The 12737-nt window shown below is 36.3% G+C and overlaps 1 protein-coding gene across 8 annotated transcripts in view; it reads right to left on the bottom strand.

Annotated features, from left to right (window-relative positions):
- The window catches only part of LOC110828578 (putative Rho GTPase-activating protein CG5521), a 43216-nt gene that overhangs the window by 15394 nt on the left and 15085 nt on the right, over window positions 1-12737 (bottom strand). For 6 of the 8 annotated variants that reach the window (XM_087353031.1, XM_087353025.1, XM_087353024.1 and 3 more), the window contains 14 exons: window positions 12365-12466; window positions 11234-11394; window positions 10826-10937; window positions 10307-10429; window positions 9465-9729; window positions 8564-8755; window positions 7203-7675; window positions 6415-6513; window positions 5330-5485; window positions 5016-5147; window positions 3965-4090; window positions 3367-3534; window positions 1491-1538; window positions 113-223 (listed from right to left, as the gene is read on the bottom strand). In XM_087353031.1, the coding sequence (XP_087209157.1) occupies window positions 113-223; window positions 1491-1538; window positions 3367-3534; window positions 3965-4090; window positions 5016-5147; window positions 5330-5485; window positions 6415-6513; window positions 7203-7675; window positions 8564-8755; window positions 9465-9729; window positions 10307-10429; window positions 10826-10937; window positions 11234-11394; window positions 12365-12466 (2268 nt within the window). The remainder of the gene's footprint in view (window positions 1-112; window positions 224-1490; window positions 1539-3366; window positions 3535-3964; window positions 4091-5015; window positions 5148-5329; window positions 5486-6414; window positions 6514-7202; window positions 7676-8563; window positions 8756-9464; window positions 9730-10306; window positions 10430-10825; window positions 10938-11233; window positions 11395-12364; window positions 12467-12737) is intronic. The other 2 variants (XM_022061398.2, XM_087353029.1) reach the window with 1 other exon arrangement.

The raw sequence follows: 12737 nt of genomic DNA, 5'->3' as shown, positions 1-12737 counted from the left end.
TAAACCTTCTCCCTCCAAAACACAAGTCAAATATGTTACCACTGACTAAACATGCTTCAAAATTGTCACTATTCTTGTTTCTCTTAAATATGAAATTCTTCCTCAAACTTACCTCAATGATCCGAGGTGGGATCTCTGGATAACGCTCTATGAGTCGATCGGCATGATCACACAGAAGCAGCAAGATGTCAGATGCCACCTGCCCAATTATTTTGTTGTTAAACTGTGACAAAGCAATGCACATTATAAAGTTAATAATTAACATATTAAGGTAAATAAATAGCACAAATATTGCCACACTCCAACCAGCAAACATAAACCCAATGTTGATTTTCTGGGTTGTAATACCATGAGCACTTGTATGCAGATATCAGCATTTCAGAAGACAAAATGTTGGTATCTACCTACAAGTCCATATGGCATTACAAGTCAGAATACCAACACAAACATCTCCCTTCCTCATATTGCTGCACTGTCACATTAACTTATTCAAATGATGGTTACTAATATTATTATTATTTTCAGATATATATTGAATCATGCTGCATAATTCGAAAGAAACAGATCACAAAGAACAAGTCAAATTACATTTTAAAATTCAGAATATAACAACATTTTTACAAGTTTGTAGAAAATCTACACAGAGAAAATAAATTCCAATCACCAGACAAACTGGGGTACAAGAAGTATAGTACTTTTACTGCCACTGCTTAGTATAATTAACAAAACAGCATACAGGAAAAAGCTTGCTGTACATAATGCTAACAACATACAAATTAACAGATAATAACTTACGTCTGAAGACAAACTTCTGATTAATAAAAGTCTGCACATAGTGAAGAAATTCCTGGATCCTAATAAGATATACAATACATTTATGCACAAAACGATCTCTAAACAACTCCATCCAATTTGGGGGGGATGGACATAGTGAATCTCCATCTTCCTACAAGTTTCTTAAAAACCGTTTCCTCTCGTATGTCTCTCTCTCTTTATATTTAACCACATCCAAGCTAAAGGTTTCAAGTCAAGACTGGCTACATCCAGCACTAATTTTTCCATATGCTTTCCCTCCCTTATCTTTCACAAAGATAAAGTTCATGGGGAATGTGGCCCAGAGCCTACATTAACACAAACTACGTCTACCAGATATCATCCTACCTATATGATTAATGGAATCTGACTGAAAAATAGATTTCTTCAGCATATTTGACAGAGAAGGTGCAAGGAAGGCTGAACACACAATAAATGGAGACCTCTATCACAGCTAATTTGTACCATGTAAACCTTCAGAGGTTTACTGCCAAATTCTTTAAAGTAATGACTACCAGCTCTAACATTCTTCTTCAAGATGACGATCTTTCATGCACTGGAAACTGCTATCGACAAAACTGAACAAAAAATGCACCATACTCCTGTAAAACAACACATAAAGCAATGCAACAAAAGCAAAGCACATACAAAATTAAAAGAAACAAATGCATTACTACCTTACTATCAGTTGGTTTGTTTGCGTAGCCAGGCTGAGAATAACTTTGCTGGATCAGAAATAAAAAATGAAACATAATAACATATCACAATAAAAAGGCAAAAACAAGAATGCTATTAAGAGGGAACTGTGTTTTAAACTCAATAAATATAATTTTTAACAGCCATGTATGTTTCCCCATACCTCACATGTAAATTCAAGTGTTTCTTCAACAGCAAGCATTGTTACACTTCTTACGTACACAATAACAGCAACCACAGATACCATGTAATTGTAAAAGGCAAAACTGTCCATGTGCTTAAATACCACACCATGAAGTTGTACGAGTAACATACGTACAAAATGGACAGAATAAATCAGACTTGCAATATGTGTTTCTAGCATCCCTTCCAACTCAAAAATCAGTTTGTTAAACAATATTAATTTTGAAAAATTGAACACTGTACAAATTATTTCTTAATAGCATCCAAGTTCTAGCACTTGCAAAATCTATATACACAAACAATAAAAATTAAAAACATCCTGACTCTATATAACTCTAGCAGATTTTAATTAAGTTATGACCATTATACTTAAAACTACTATAGAAAATGTGGTTTGTAACATGAAAATGCAAGAGACAAAGCAAGACTTCAAAGATTACCCACAACGCACAAGTCCCACGCCATTGTAAAACAACTGGACAAGATGCTTCTATGATAAAAAAATTCAGTCAAAAGTTTTTAATTTCTGAAAACAGGGTTCATGAATTTGAAGAGTAATAGTAAATATACAGCAGGTGATTGAAGTTGATGGTTTAAAAGTTTATGCCGTTATGCAACAAATTTGTTTTTGAGGGCAAAAAGAGACAACTAATAGAGCAAGTATAAGTAAAGACATGTAATGCCACTGCGGGTACATTTTTAAATATTCCTGAAAGGCTTCTGATAATTTCTATACCTGAATGTTATAATCACTTCCTATACTACCCCATATACACTTGCATCTAATAAAAGTCTTACATCTTCACATCAGAATTATTGAGGTTCAAAAAATATAACTGCTAATGTGATATTTATTACAAACTTGTAAATCAAAGATCTTTATGGAATATAATACACATTAAGGGATGCAGATGCCTGCAAAGACACTGTCTTAAAATCCAAACATATAATTCTTAAAATCATTAACGAAGCACTTTTAAAAATATAAAAACTGCAATATGCCAAAAAATAAACAATTTAAGTACCAGTTCATCATGCATTACTACAGATACATGGAGAAAATATATAGATATCACATGCCATCGGTTTATACTACGAAATCTAACCCAGGTTATATTCATGCAGTAAAAGAAGACATGCAGTTACTTGAACTGAAGGAACTTAGCCCAGTTTGTGGCAAAACAAAAAGTTGTTAAACCTAAGGCGACTTACTACCATCCAATGAAAACCATTCATATTTCTTTGGCTGTTGCAATACAATATTAAAAGTGAAATTTGTTGGAATCTGTATTCATTAGCCTTTGAGCTATGACATGAATGAGAACGTGCCAAATATGCCACCCACTTGACTATAACATTGAACAGCGCAATGACTAACCTTACAGGTCTAAAGTCGGTCATGGAATTTTTAAAAAATTCTGACACTATTATAATCAAAAGTTTTAGTTACACAGTATAGTATAATATTTATGCAGGAAAATACATTTCTTCTAAATTTATAACAACAGAATATTATGGAAAACCTTTACCAAGCCATTATACAGCATATTATTATGTTAAGAAAAATAAATGTGCCAGAGTTGTTATTTACAGCAATGACAGGTGTTTATTAGCACAAGTTAGTAATATCTACAAACACGTACTCTGATTACTTGCATAATACTTTGTACTTACCCTAAGAGCCAATAACAGAACATTCACAGCCTCCTTGATCTTTGGATAAAAAGTTTCATGGGTAAGCTCGTGGTATAAATAAATTCCAAGGCTGGACAAAGCAATGCAACGAGCTAGACCGGCTGGTTCACGTTTACCGCATTTCAGCAATATGCTCAATATATGATCCTGGGAACATGATATAAATCAATCAAATGCATATCAATGAACTATTTCATAATATAATTACATTTATTTACATTTTTCTTATAGTAGAATTCATTCCTAGGTTATTTTATAATGTTGTTTTACCTGCAGAAGTTAAATAGCATAAAATGAAGTGCTCTGTAAGTAGGATAAGAAAGGAAGTGGTCATGGCCTACCTGAAGGTAATATCCTGATATTTGCATACTCAAAAAAGAACCATAAAAATCTAACAGTTTCAAAGCAGAAACCTGCTCAGCATGATTTTCTTTAATAGAATAAAGATAAATTCACTTAAAAAGTAGCACAAAGGAATAAAAGATCATAAAATTTATAAAAAGAAAAAGGGCCCCAAATTGCTACATAAATTTAAAAGTTACCAGTAATTACAACAGAGACAAAACACTGTTCTTACCTTTGCATCTGAACAAGGCATCACTGTAAACTCACTAGCATTTGGTTGGAGGACAGGCATTTCAGCAAAAGTGTTTGGCAGGCAGAGAAGAGCACCCAATATTGACATTGCTTCTGTTCGAGGTGTCTGTAATCCAAAGATAGGCATAGTTCTGAAAACCTTTTCACAGTTGCATCAGTCATGAAGATAACTTGTATCCATGACATCAGGAGAGCCAGACCTGATACTGCAAGGCACTGTAATGGCAACCAGACCTGCAAATGCATGAGCCTTCTATTCCTACATGAAAACATAACACATTCTAACTTACAACAATCAAAGATATGAGTTTTAGTTATGCAAATTCCGACAATACTGTTGCTCTAGTTTCCAAGTCTATTCTCTTGGCTTACCTGCCAACAAATAATAAAGAAAATAATTCCAATCATACCAACTAACTCAAGGAGGAGATGTGACTAGACCTAGGTAAACAGAGAGGCATAGTTGTCAAGACAACCCACATTAAGTGGAAACATTTTAGGAAGATTTCCACAGGGGTGCCCTCATGAACAGTTTACATTTGCTCAGCATCTCAATAAATCCCATGTCCTTTTTCAGAACCCATACGCTCATTACCATGTTCAAAATAGCCTCTCACTAGACCCCATCCTAAGCTGGCTGAATCCAGTCTCCTCCTCACAATCTGTTTCTTTAAGATGCAATTTAATTTTATCCTTTCATCTGCATCAAAGTGTCCCATACTGTCTCTTCCTTCCAGGCTTTCCAACAAAACTATGTAAACATTATGCAATACTCCTAAGCCTGCTACATGCCCCTTGATTTGATATTCCTAACGACATGTGACAAAAAGTGCATCTTATGAAGTCATCCCTGTGCATTTTTCCTCTTCCCCTATTACTTCCACTCTCTCATATTCTGAAAAATCCCCTCTCAATTTATGTTACTTCAATTATCCAATCTGAATAAAACACAGTAGAAAAAGCTGGCATTACCTTATTTCAGTTATACAAAGGAATTATGAAATACATAATACATCACAATTTCAACTTACCCCACGCAGATCAGATGATGAAACAATGGTATTGGCTGCATGAATAATGTCATATAGAAGCAGTGAATGGCCAGGTAACATAAGTGAGAAGAAACGAGGTCCAGTGAACTGAATAAGTGTGTTGATCACAGCCTACAACGATGAAGAAAACATTACCACAATTCTTTTTAGGCCCTGGTAACCAAAATCTATGTGATCAAGGGTGTCTTAACATGAACCACAAAAAGCTTTACACGGTTACTTCAAGTTCACAAAGGTTTACACTTTCTAAAATACAATGAAGATGGTAACATAACTTATGGTTAAGTACCTACCTGATCTGTCCCCACTAATCCTTGGTGCAAAACTTTATAAAACTGCACAAGGTGATCACGAGGTGAGGAAATATCCTGTGGGGTAACAGTCATGGTGCACAGAAGCCTGTATGCACACAGTTTACCTTTTTGATAACTACTGGGAAGTGTAAGAGCCTGAAAAAATTAGTTACTATTACTCAACTACACTGAAACAGTTGAACAAGCTAACTGAGAAGAACCAATTATTGAAGAAATTCATACTTTTGAAACAGACAAGTTAAATATAACAAAACCTTAAAAAATGTATATACAGCATAACAATTCTGGTGCATTCACCACAATTTGACCTTTCATCTTTAACCTAAGGTGACAACAGTAATCAAGGTAGCCTGGAGATTTCCCAGAAACCCATCACCCACAGCTAAAAACCGCAATGAATAATTTACATCAACAAACTACAGTAGTGCAGTTCTGACGGGATACAGAATTAACACCTTCCCTTCCAATGCACCCAACTAAGCTGAGGCAGGCCTACTAAGAGTAACATGGATGAGGCTAAGCTCATTTACTAATGGATTTAAATTAATCATATAATAAAAGATAGCACTACGATAAAAACTATTTGATTTTCAGAACTTTTCCTTTCTAATCTGGGGCACAGAGGTACATCATACGTACTTCAATTTTCAAGAAACAAACAGCCTCACAATACCTAAATAGTAGTTGCTTAGCAGAAAGAGAAATTACCACCAAATTCACTGTTTTAACTTCACTACACTAAGCACAAATGGTCAACAAATTATCAACAAAGTAAGATTTGAGGTTTTCATGATAGCGAGTCTGCAGATGGCTATCTCCTGGGTTGTTGTGCCATGTAGTCCGGTAGAAGTTTACTGACATTTCAGAAAGGACCTCTGAAATGTCAGTAAACTTCTACCGGACTACATGGCACAACAACCCAGAAGACAGCCATCTTCAAATTATCAACAAACTAGCTCTCAAGAAGGGATACAGAGAATTATATTTTATAGCTGCATTTCATGAACTGAGAAACTTATGTCTGAAGTTTTATGTTTTATTGTTTAAACATTTATACCACTCACCTTAAAGCACCATGGTGCAATAATATTGAAAGGAGGAATGAGATCTGGAGGAGGCGGAGTGACCTGATTATCACCTGATACACCCTGGTTCAGACGGATCTGTAGCACCACATGTTTATCAGAGAAATCATGTATAATAAAATATACTCTGAACAAGTAATAAAATGTCCAAACAGCATAACGACTGTAGTGCATTTGCTCGTTATTGCCCCTAGCTTTACATTTGTGAATACTAACATTTGATGCTCTCTTACAAATAATTAAATAAGCAGTAAGCAGTCAATGTTTGTTTGATGTTTCTTAGTTACTGAAACTTTGTCATCAAACAAAATGACAGGATAGTTATGTACAACAAAATGGTCTAAATAGCCCATTTTAAGATATCAACCAAGCAGTTAACTGGCAGGACTGGAGAAATGCATGATAAAACAATATGCACTGCTGTTATCCAGGCCAAAGTTAAAACGCAGGTAATTCTGAACATAAGACAGTAGTGCTAACCACATCAAGGAGGATGAGGTACGTGGGACATGCATCACACATGGGGGATGGGTTTTACAAAGTATGGTTGGGAGGCCTGAAGGGATGAGGCCACTGGGAAGACATAGGTGTAGGTGGGAGGATAACGTTACGATATATATTAGGGAGATGGGCATCGACGGAGCAAACTGGATGCAGCTAGCCACAGTCTGACACCATCCACGCTGCAGCCAATTTTGATATTATCTCAAAAGTTTGTTTTCAGTTACAATACAAGAATTAAGTAATCCTGCAAAAAAAGCCCTCACCTTGGCAAGTGTATCACACAGCTCCACAAGATACTCAAAAACTTGATTGTGCAGGGCTGGATCTATAAGCTGATTCACATCACCCAGTGCTCCAAGCATACGTCGCCAAAGCACTACAGCTACATCCGGTAACCAACCACGTACCGAACCTCCTGCCATAACTGAACGCCTTTCCAGGCTGCCCCCATCTGGCACATCTAAACTTGTAACATCACCACCACCAAGAACATCAATTTGCATTGGAGAGTCTTTGATAGAATTGCTTTCAACACCACTCGATGCCGCAGGAGAAGGAGAACGTGTTGGTCCTTCTGATTCAGAATACTGAATTGGTGTGCCTGACCGAACTCCTCGCAAGGAATCCATTGAACGAGACTTTCTGGACAGCCTGTTATGAGACTGGTAATTTACAGATCTTGATTCAGGACTGGCCATCAGACGGGCAACTTCTTGCTCAACTGATATTGGCAATACTGAAACATTTATGAAACAACTGCTTATAATCTACTTTACACAAAGTCTACTACAATACATAAAAGTTAGGAAATGTATGCGAAACATAATAATTCTGGCATGTTCACCAGAATTTGACCTTTGAACTTAGCAAATGGCACCAGAGATATCAGAGTTGTCTGACATCAAAGACATTCCTTTGTATGGGTGGTGCATATCCACCTACATAAATTGATGATGACATCATCACTAAGGAGTCCGCAGAGTATTTCACCACATCACTGCACAGCTGGCTCAGAATTCTCTCTGAGGCAACTGCCAATAAGTCCCTTCCATGTCGATAAATACCCGTAGGACATCATGCAAAGTGTCTGTAATTTTTGTCTAATTATGACCAAAACTGGAATGTGCTGATAACTTTTAAAATACCTCAACATCAAATGCCATGAAAATCTGTTAACTGCCCTCTACAGTTGCTGCACATGGAAAGACATACATACTTAAGTTAATATATACATTATTGCAACTTATAGTGCTGAATGCACATAAATATTTAAGGCAAATTAACAAATGTTTGGTAGATATAAATAACGCTGTACCCATAGGAAACATTAAGATACACAAGTTAAATCAGGACACAAATGTAAACGACCATGAAACATTTCACAGGTGAAAGGAACAGGAAGACTGAGAAAAACAAAGCAAATTCTATCAAGTCAATAAGTGACAATAAAACAATTCAGGAAGAAGAAGACAATCGTAAGTATGACCCACATAAACAAATAAATTTCCACGCTGTCACTACTAGTGTTCGATTCTTCAAAAAGAAACAAGAAATAATTTTAATCCTTGGCAAAAACAGACATCTCACAGTTTCTGTAATGGGATGAGCCAGAACATACAAGTACCTGGAATGACAACTGTATTACTCTGTGGTCTTGATGTATGGATCCCCCTCTTCCTTGGGGCACCACCTCGGCCATACGTCAAGTTGCTTTCACTCACACTTCGAGGCAAATGCAATCGCTGAGATGAATCACCTGAGCTATCGCGACGCTTCCTTGGACTCCCATGGATACGTAATGAACCCAGTCCATTATCTGGAAAAGGAGAAAAATACACACCACTCCTAATTTTAAAATCTTTAAGCTGCATCTTTCCCCAAATAAATATTATGTCAACAGACTCGAACGTTTCAGTATACTATCTACCCACAAGTCTCTCTGTTCATATTTTCAGAATGCCAAACTATGTGTACCTACAAAACTTGTTATATACTCCAATCATGATGCATTCTGAGACAAAGATGAAGGAATTGAGAAGAATTATGTAAAATATTTTCATAAATTCTAACTTCATAAGAGAAGAGAACATGAGACGAGATCTTAAGGCAGAAACACTTTTGAGAAAAACTGGTCAAATGAAAGACAGCGTCGAATGGACTTGTGACATATGGGGAACAAGTAGGATTCCTTGGAGTGTCAAAAATGAAAATGTTGAACCAATCACTGACCAAAGAGACTGAGAACTAGGCAGAGATATCATGAGAGAGAAGATAATGAACACAAAGTAAGGAACGAGTGGATTTAGAAAAACAGCAATATTTATGGAAGGACAGAGTAAAATTGAGCCTCTGTCTTGCAAAGACTAATCCTAAATGAAATATGCAAATGATGATGATAAACATGAAGGAGAAAATGAAAAGAATTCAGACAAAAAAGACACACTGATGACCAACACCTTGCCATTAATCAGATTATCAGACTTGTACAAACAAGAAACATCAATCTTTGAAATATTAAAACTAACCAGGGGAGGTATAACTGCTACAGCCATCTTCAGGCTGGACAGGACACTGTGACTGAGACAGAGTCTTGCCCTGTGAAGACATTTCACTTCCCCTTCTCCCTGCACTGCTGAAGCTTGCCCGCGACTGATCCCCATTTCCAGCCTGCTGTTTGCCACCTCTTCGTTTCTTTGCTTTTTGTTCCGTTAGTCTATCTAGTGGTAAATCGGTCAGATCAAGATTATACACGTGGCGAGCCAACACTCGGGTCAGAGTTTCCAGGGTTTTCTGAAATGATTAATAATTATTAGCAGAAAATATTTTGATAAAGTACAAATAAATTAATTCTTTAAATTAGCTGAAGTCCAACATAGTTAAACAGGTAAATATGGTGAATATTTAAACCTTCAATTTTTAATTTTTTTTAGGACATTGTATCTGCCATGTTTAATAGTACCAACTGACAAACTTGTTTTTTTAAATGCAAAGGATACCCTTCAAATGTGACAGGGACACATACTGGGCAAAACAAATTTCCTGTAAATCTCACAGATATATTTTTACAGTGTAAACGGTCAAAATTCATGTGAAACAGAAGCTTATGTCAAAAACTGGAGTACACCTTTTGCTCTCATTTTAACATTTCCACATGAATATATGATTGCAATATATTAAAGCACAGTAACAATGCACCTTACATCGTTCTTCACACCCCTTCTGCTTTCAGATGATGAACCAGACTCAGGGGCTCCTCCCCTACCATTTACATGCACAAATGGAAGCGAACTGAGTAGCATTCAGCATCAGAGCACTTACGTTTGACTTTGTACCATTATTATGCAAGAAGACAATAAATGCTACTCACTGCCCATTCACGTATCAGCTCTTCCCATTGCGTGAGGGACGAAAGAACCATGAGGAACTGATCCCATAATTCCGCAGATATGACAACATTAAGGTTTGCTTTGATCCATGTCACTATCAACGTCTGCAATAAGGAAACATAAAACATAAACATATAGCAGCCAAGTTGGAGTGTTCAGATACATTTTCATATGACAAGTGTTGATGAAAGTCTTTCGAATCTCATTTTAAACTGCATTGCCATTTGGATCTAACTGTAGTATCTGTAATAGGTACTGGAAACAGTAGTTATAAGGCTTCTCTTCTTTTTGTGAGTACATACATTCCCAATATCATGCAAAACTGAGTTCACTTTGTTGTTGGACATCTCGGCCAGTCCTGTGTAACTTTCCAACCTGAACTGCAGCACTGTCCATTTCACTTTCTGGTGGCTTTTCAACTTCAAACTCTAAAGCTCAAAGGTATGAAGCAAGGGAGCCACCATTTTGCATAGCAAAATAAAAATGTCATGTCATTTTACCTGAAATATTGCTGGTGCCAGTTTCCCACCAAGGGTTTCCTCCTTGCGTTTAGGTGGAGTTTTACTTAGGATGAGGGATGTAATTTGGAGTAACACCAGTAGCAGCTGTTCCCTGAAATTAAGACAACTTAAACATAAATCAAATAATTTACTAAAATTTCCACACTGGCAAAAAGAATAATTCCAATTACTTTATGAACTGCAGCTACAGAAAAATGGGGGGAGAGGGGACATATACTTACAGCATCCTCAGGCATTCCATACTTAATCAGAATGGACAAACATGCAGATCCTATCTTCTTCTGAACATTTGGTCTGTATAATCTCTACTACATTAAAACATTTCAAACAATTGAAACCGCATAGCTGTCACATACAAGACAATTCATAAACAGTGTGCATCCTTACCAAGTCCGGGACTCCATGCGGGTGTGCATCACCATGTAGCGATATATGTTAAGAACCCGCTTACATGTGTCCACCTGCTCCTCGAGTAGCAGAGGGTACTCTGGACTAACTTCCAGCATGAACACATTTGCTGCGTGAGTTATGAACACTTGCAGTACATTCTGTTGGGCCAAGAGACATTTATATTGATCCCCACACTGACTAACACAATATTACATTTAACTGTGTATTTATCAGAGCCTTGCATGAAGTGCCAGCCATCTAAATCAAAGATTAAAAGATCAAGACTAGGAAGAACTAACATATACCAGGATCATGACAATCATCCATGTTTCATCAATAGTTGCATGCCATCTATACTTTTCATTAACACCTAACATCCAACATTTAGGAGTAAGCAGAATCCCACACTACAGATGCCCTCACACATTCCTCACCCTCCCAAGCGACAAGAATCCAAGGTCTACAAAAATATATTCCACAACCTCAAAATTTCATATTTGAAAAAGAATTTTCACAGTTAATAGGCTAATGATCATAGCTGTTTCTTCTAAACACATTTATCATTCAGAAATATCAAGATCAATGATTTGTGTCCTATTTTTTCTAGATGTCAAACACTGTTCCTATTAATTGAAATTTAAGCAATATAGTATCACAGCATGTCACTTTCAAATTCAAGTAGTCATTGTCAATATATGGTACCTGCTGCATCAAACCAAAATACATTCTTCAGGCAATATACTTTTAAGTATTTGAATCTTAGTACCAAATTCTAATTTAATACTACATACAAGGCTAAATTTCTATGGTCAAAATTCCACTGTCTCGCCATTAAATTTCCTTCCTTTACTTCAAAGCCAGGTACACACGTGCATTCTGCTGTAATATGACAGTTTAATGCAACAAGGGTATGACTTGATAGGTAACACTGATGTCTGGTGGTAAACCTCCAGTAGCATGAACTGAGCATGCCACAAATCAAACGAGAGTCAATGATACAGCTAACTTCCACACTAGAACATTTGTTGTTACATTATGTTGATACTTTGCAACAGAATATGCATGGAAACTTTGCTGTATTATGAAAACATTGTGTACTGCATTATATAACAAAATTATGTTACAAACCTGCAGGCCAGCTCGAACTAGAAGATTTTCCCGGTGAATTGCTCCAAGGTAAGAATCATTCCTGAGTCGAGTTACACGATAAGACTCGGATGTTTCACTGCCCTGGAAAACAGACATCTCTGTACCAATTTGTTTACAGAAATAATCACTGTATTTCTTTGCATATTTCTAAAAACAGCAATATAGAAGTATATTATAGATACTTGTGGGTTATCTGGACACATCGCTTTAAAAATAGGTTAGGTTAGGTTAATGTGTGTGGATAAATGACATATACTTGAAAGTTATTATATTTTATTTCAATAAATGACAAATTATTATATTTTATTTGGATATGCATGAGATGTTAATTGTTGTTACAACCTGTCTCCAG

This window comes from Zootermopsis nevadensis, unplaced genomic scaffold (assembly GCF_977971745.1).
Source record: "Zootermopsis nevadensis isolate Lab colony 2312 unplaced genomic scaffold, Znev_1.0 Znev_ptg000021l, whole genome shotgun sequence".
NCBI lineage: Eukaryota > Metazoa > Arthropoda > Insecta > Blattodea > Termopsidae > Zootermopsis > Zootermopsis nevadensis.
Note: the sequence above shows the minus strand (reverse complement) of the source record. Positions and strands in the feature narration are given on the sequence as shown.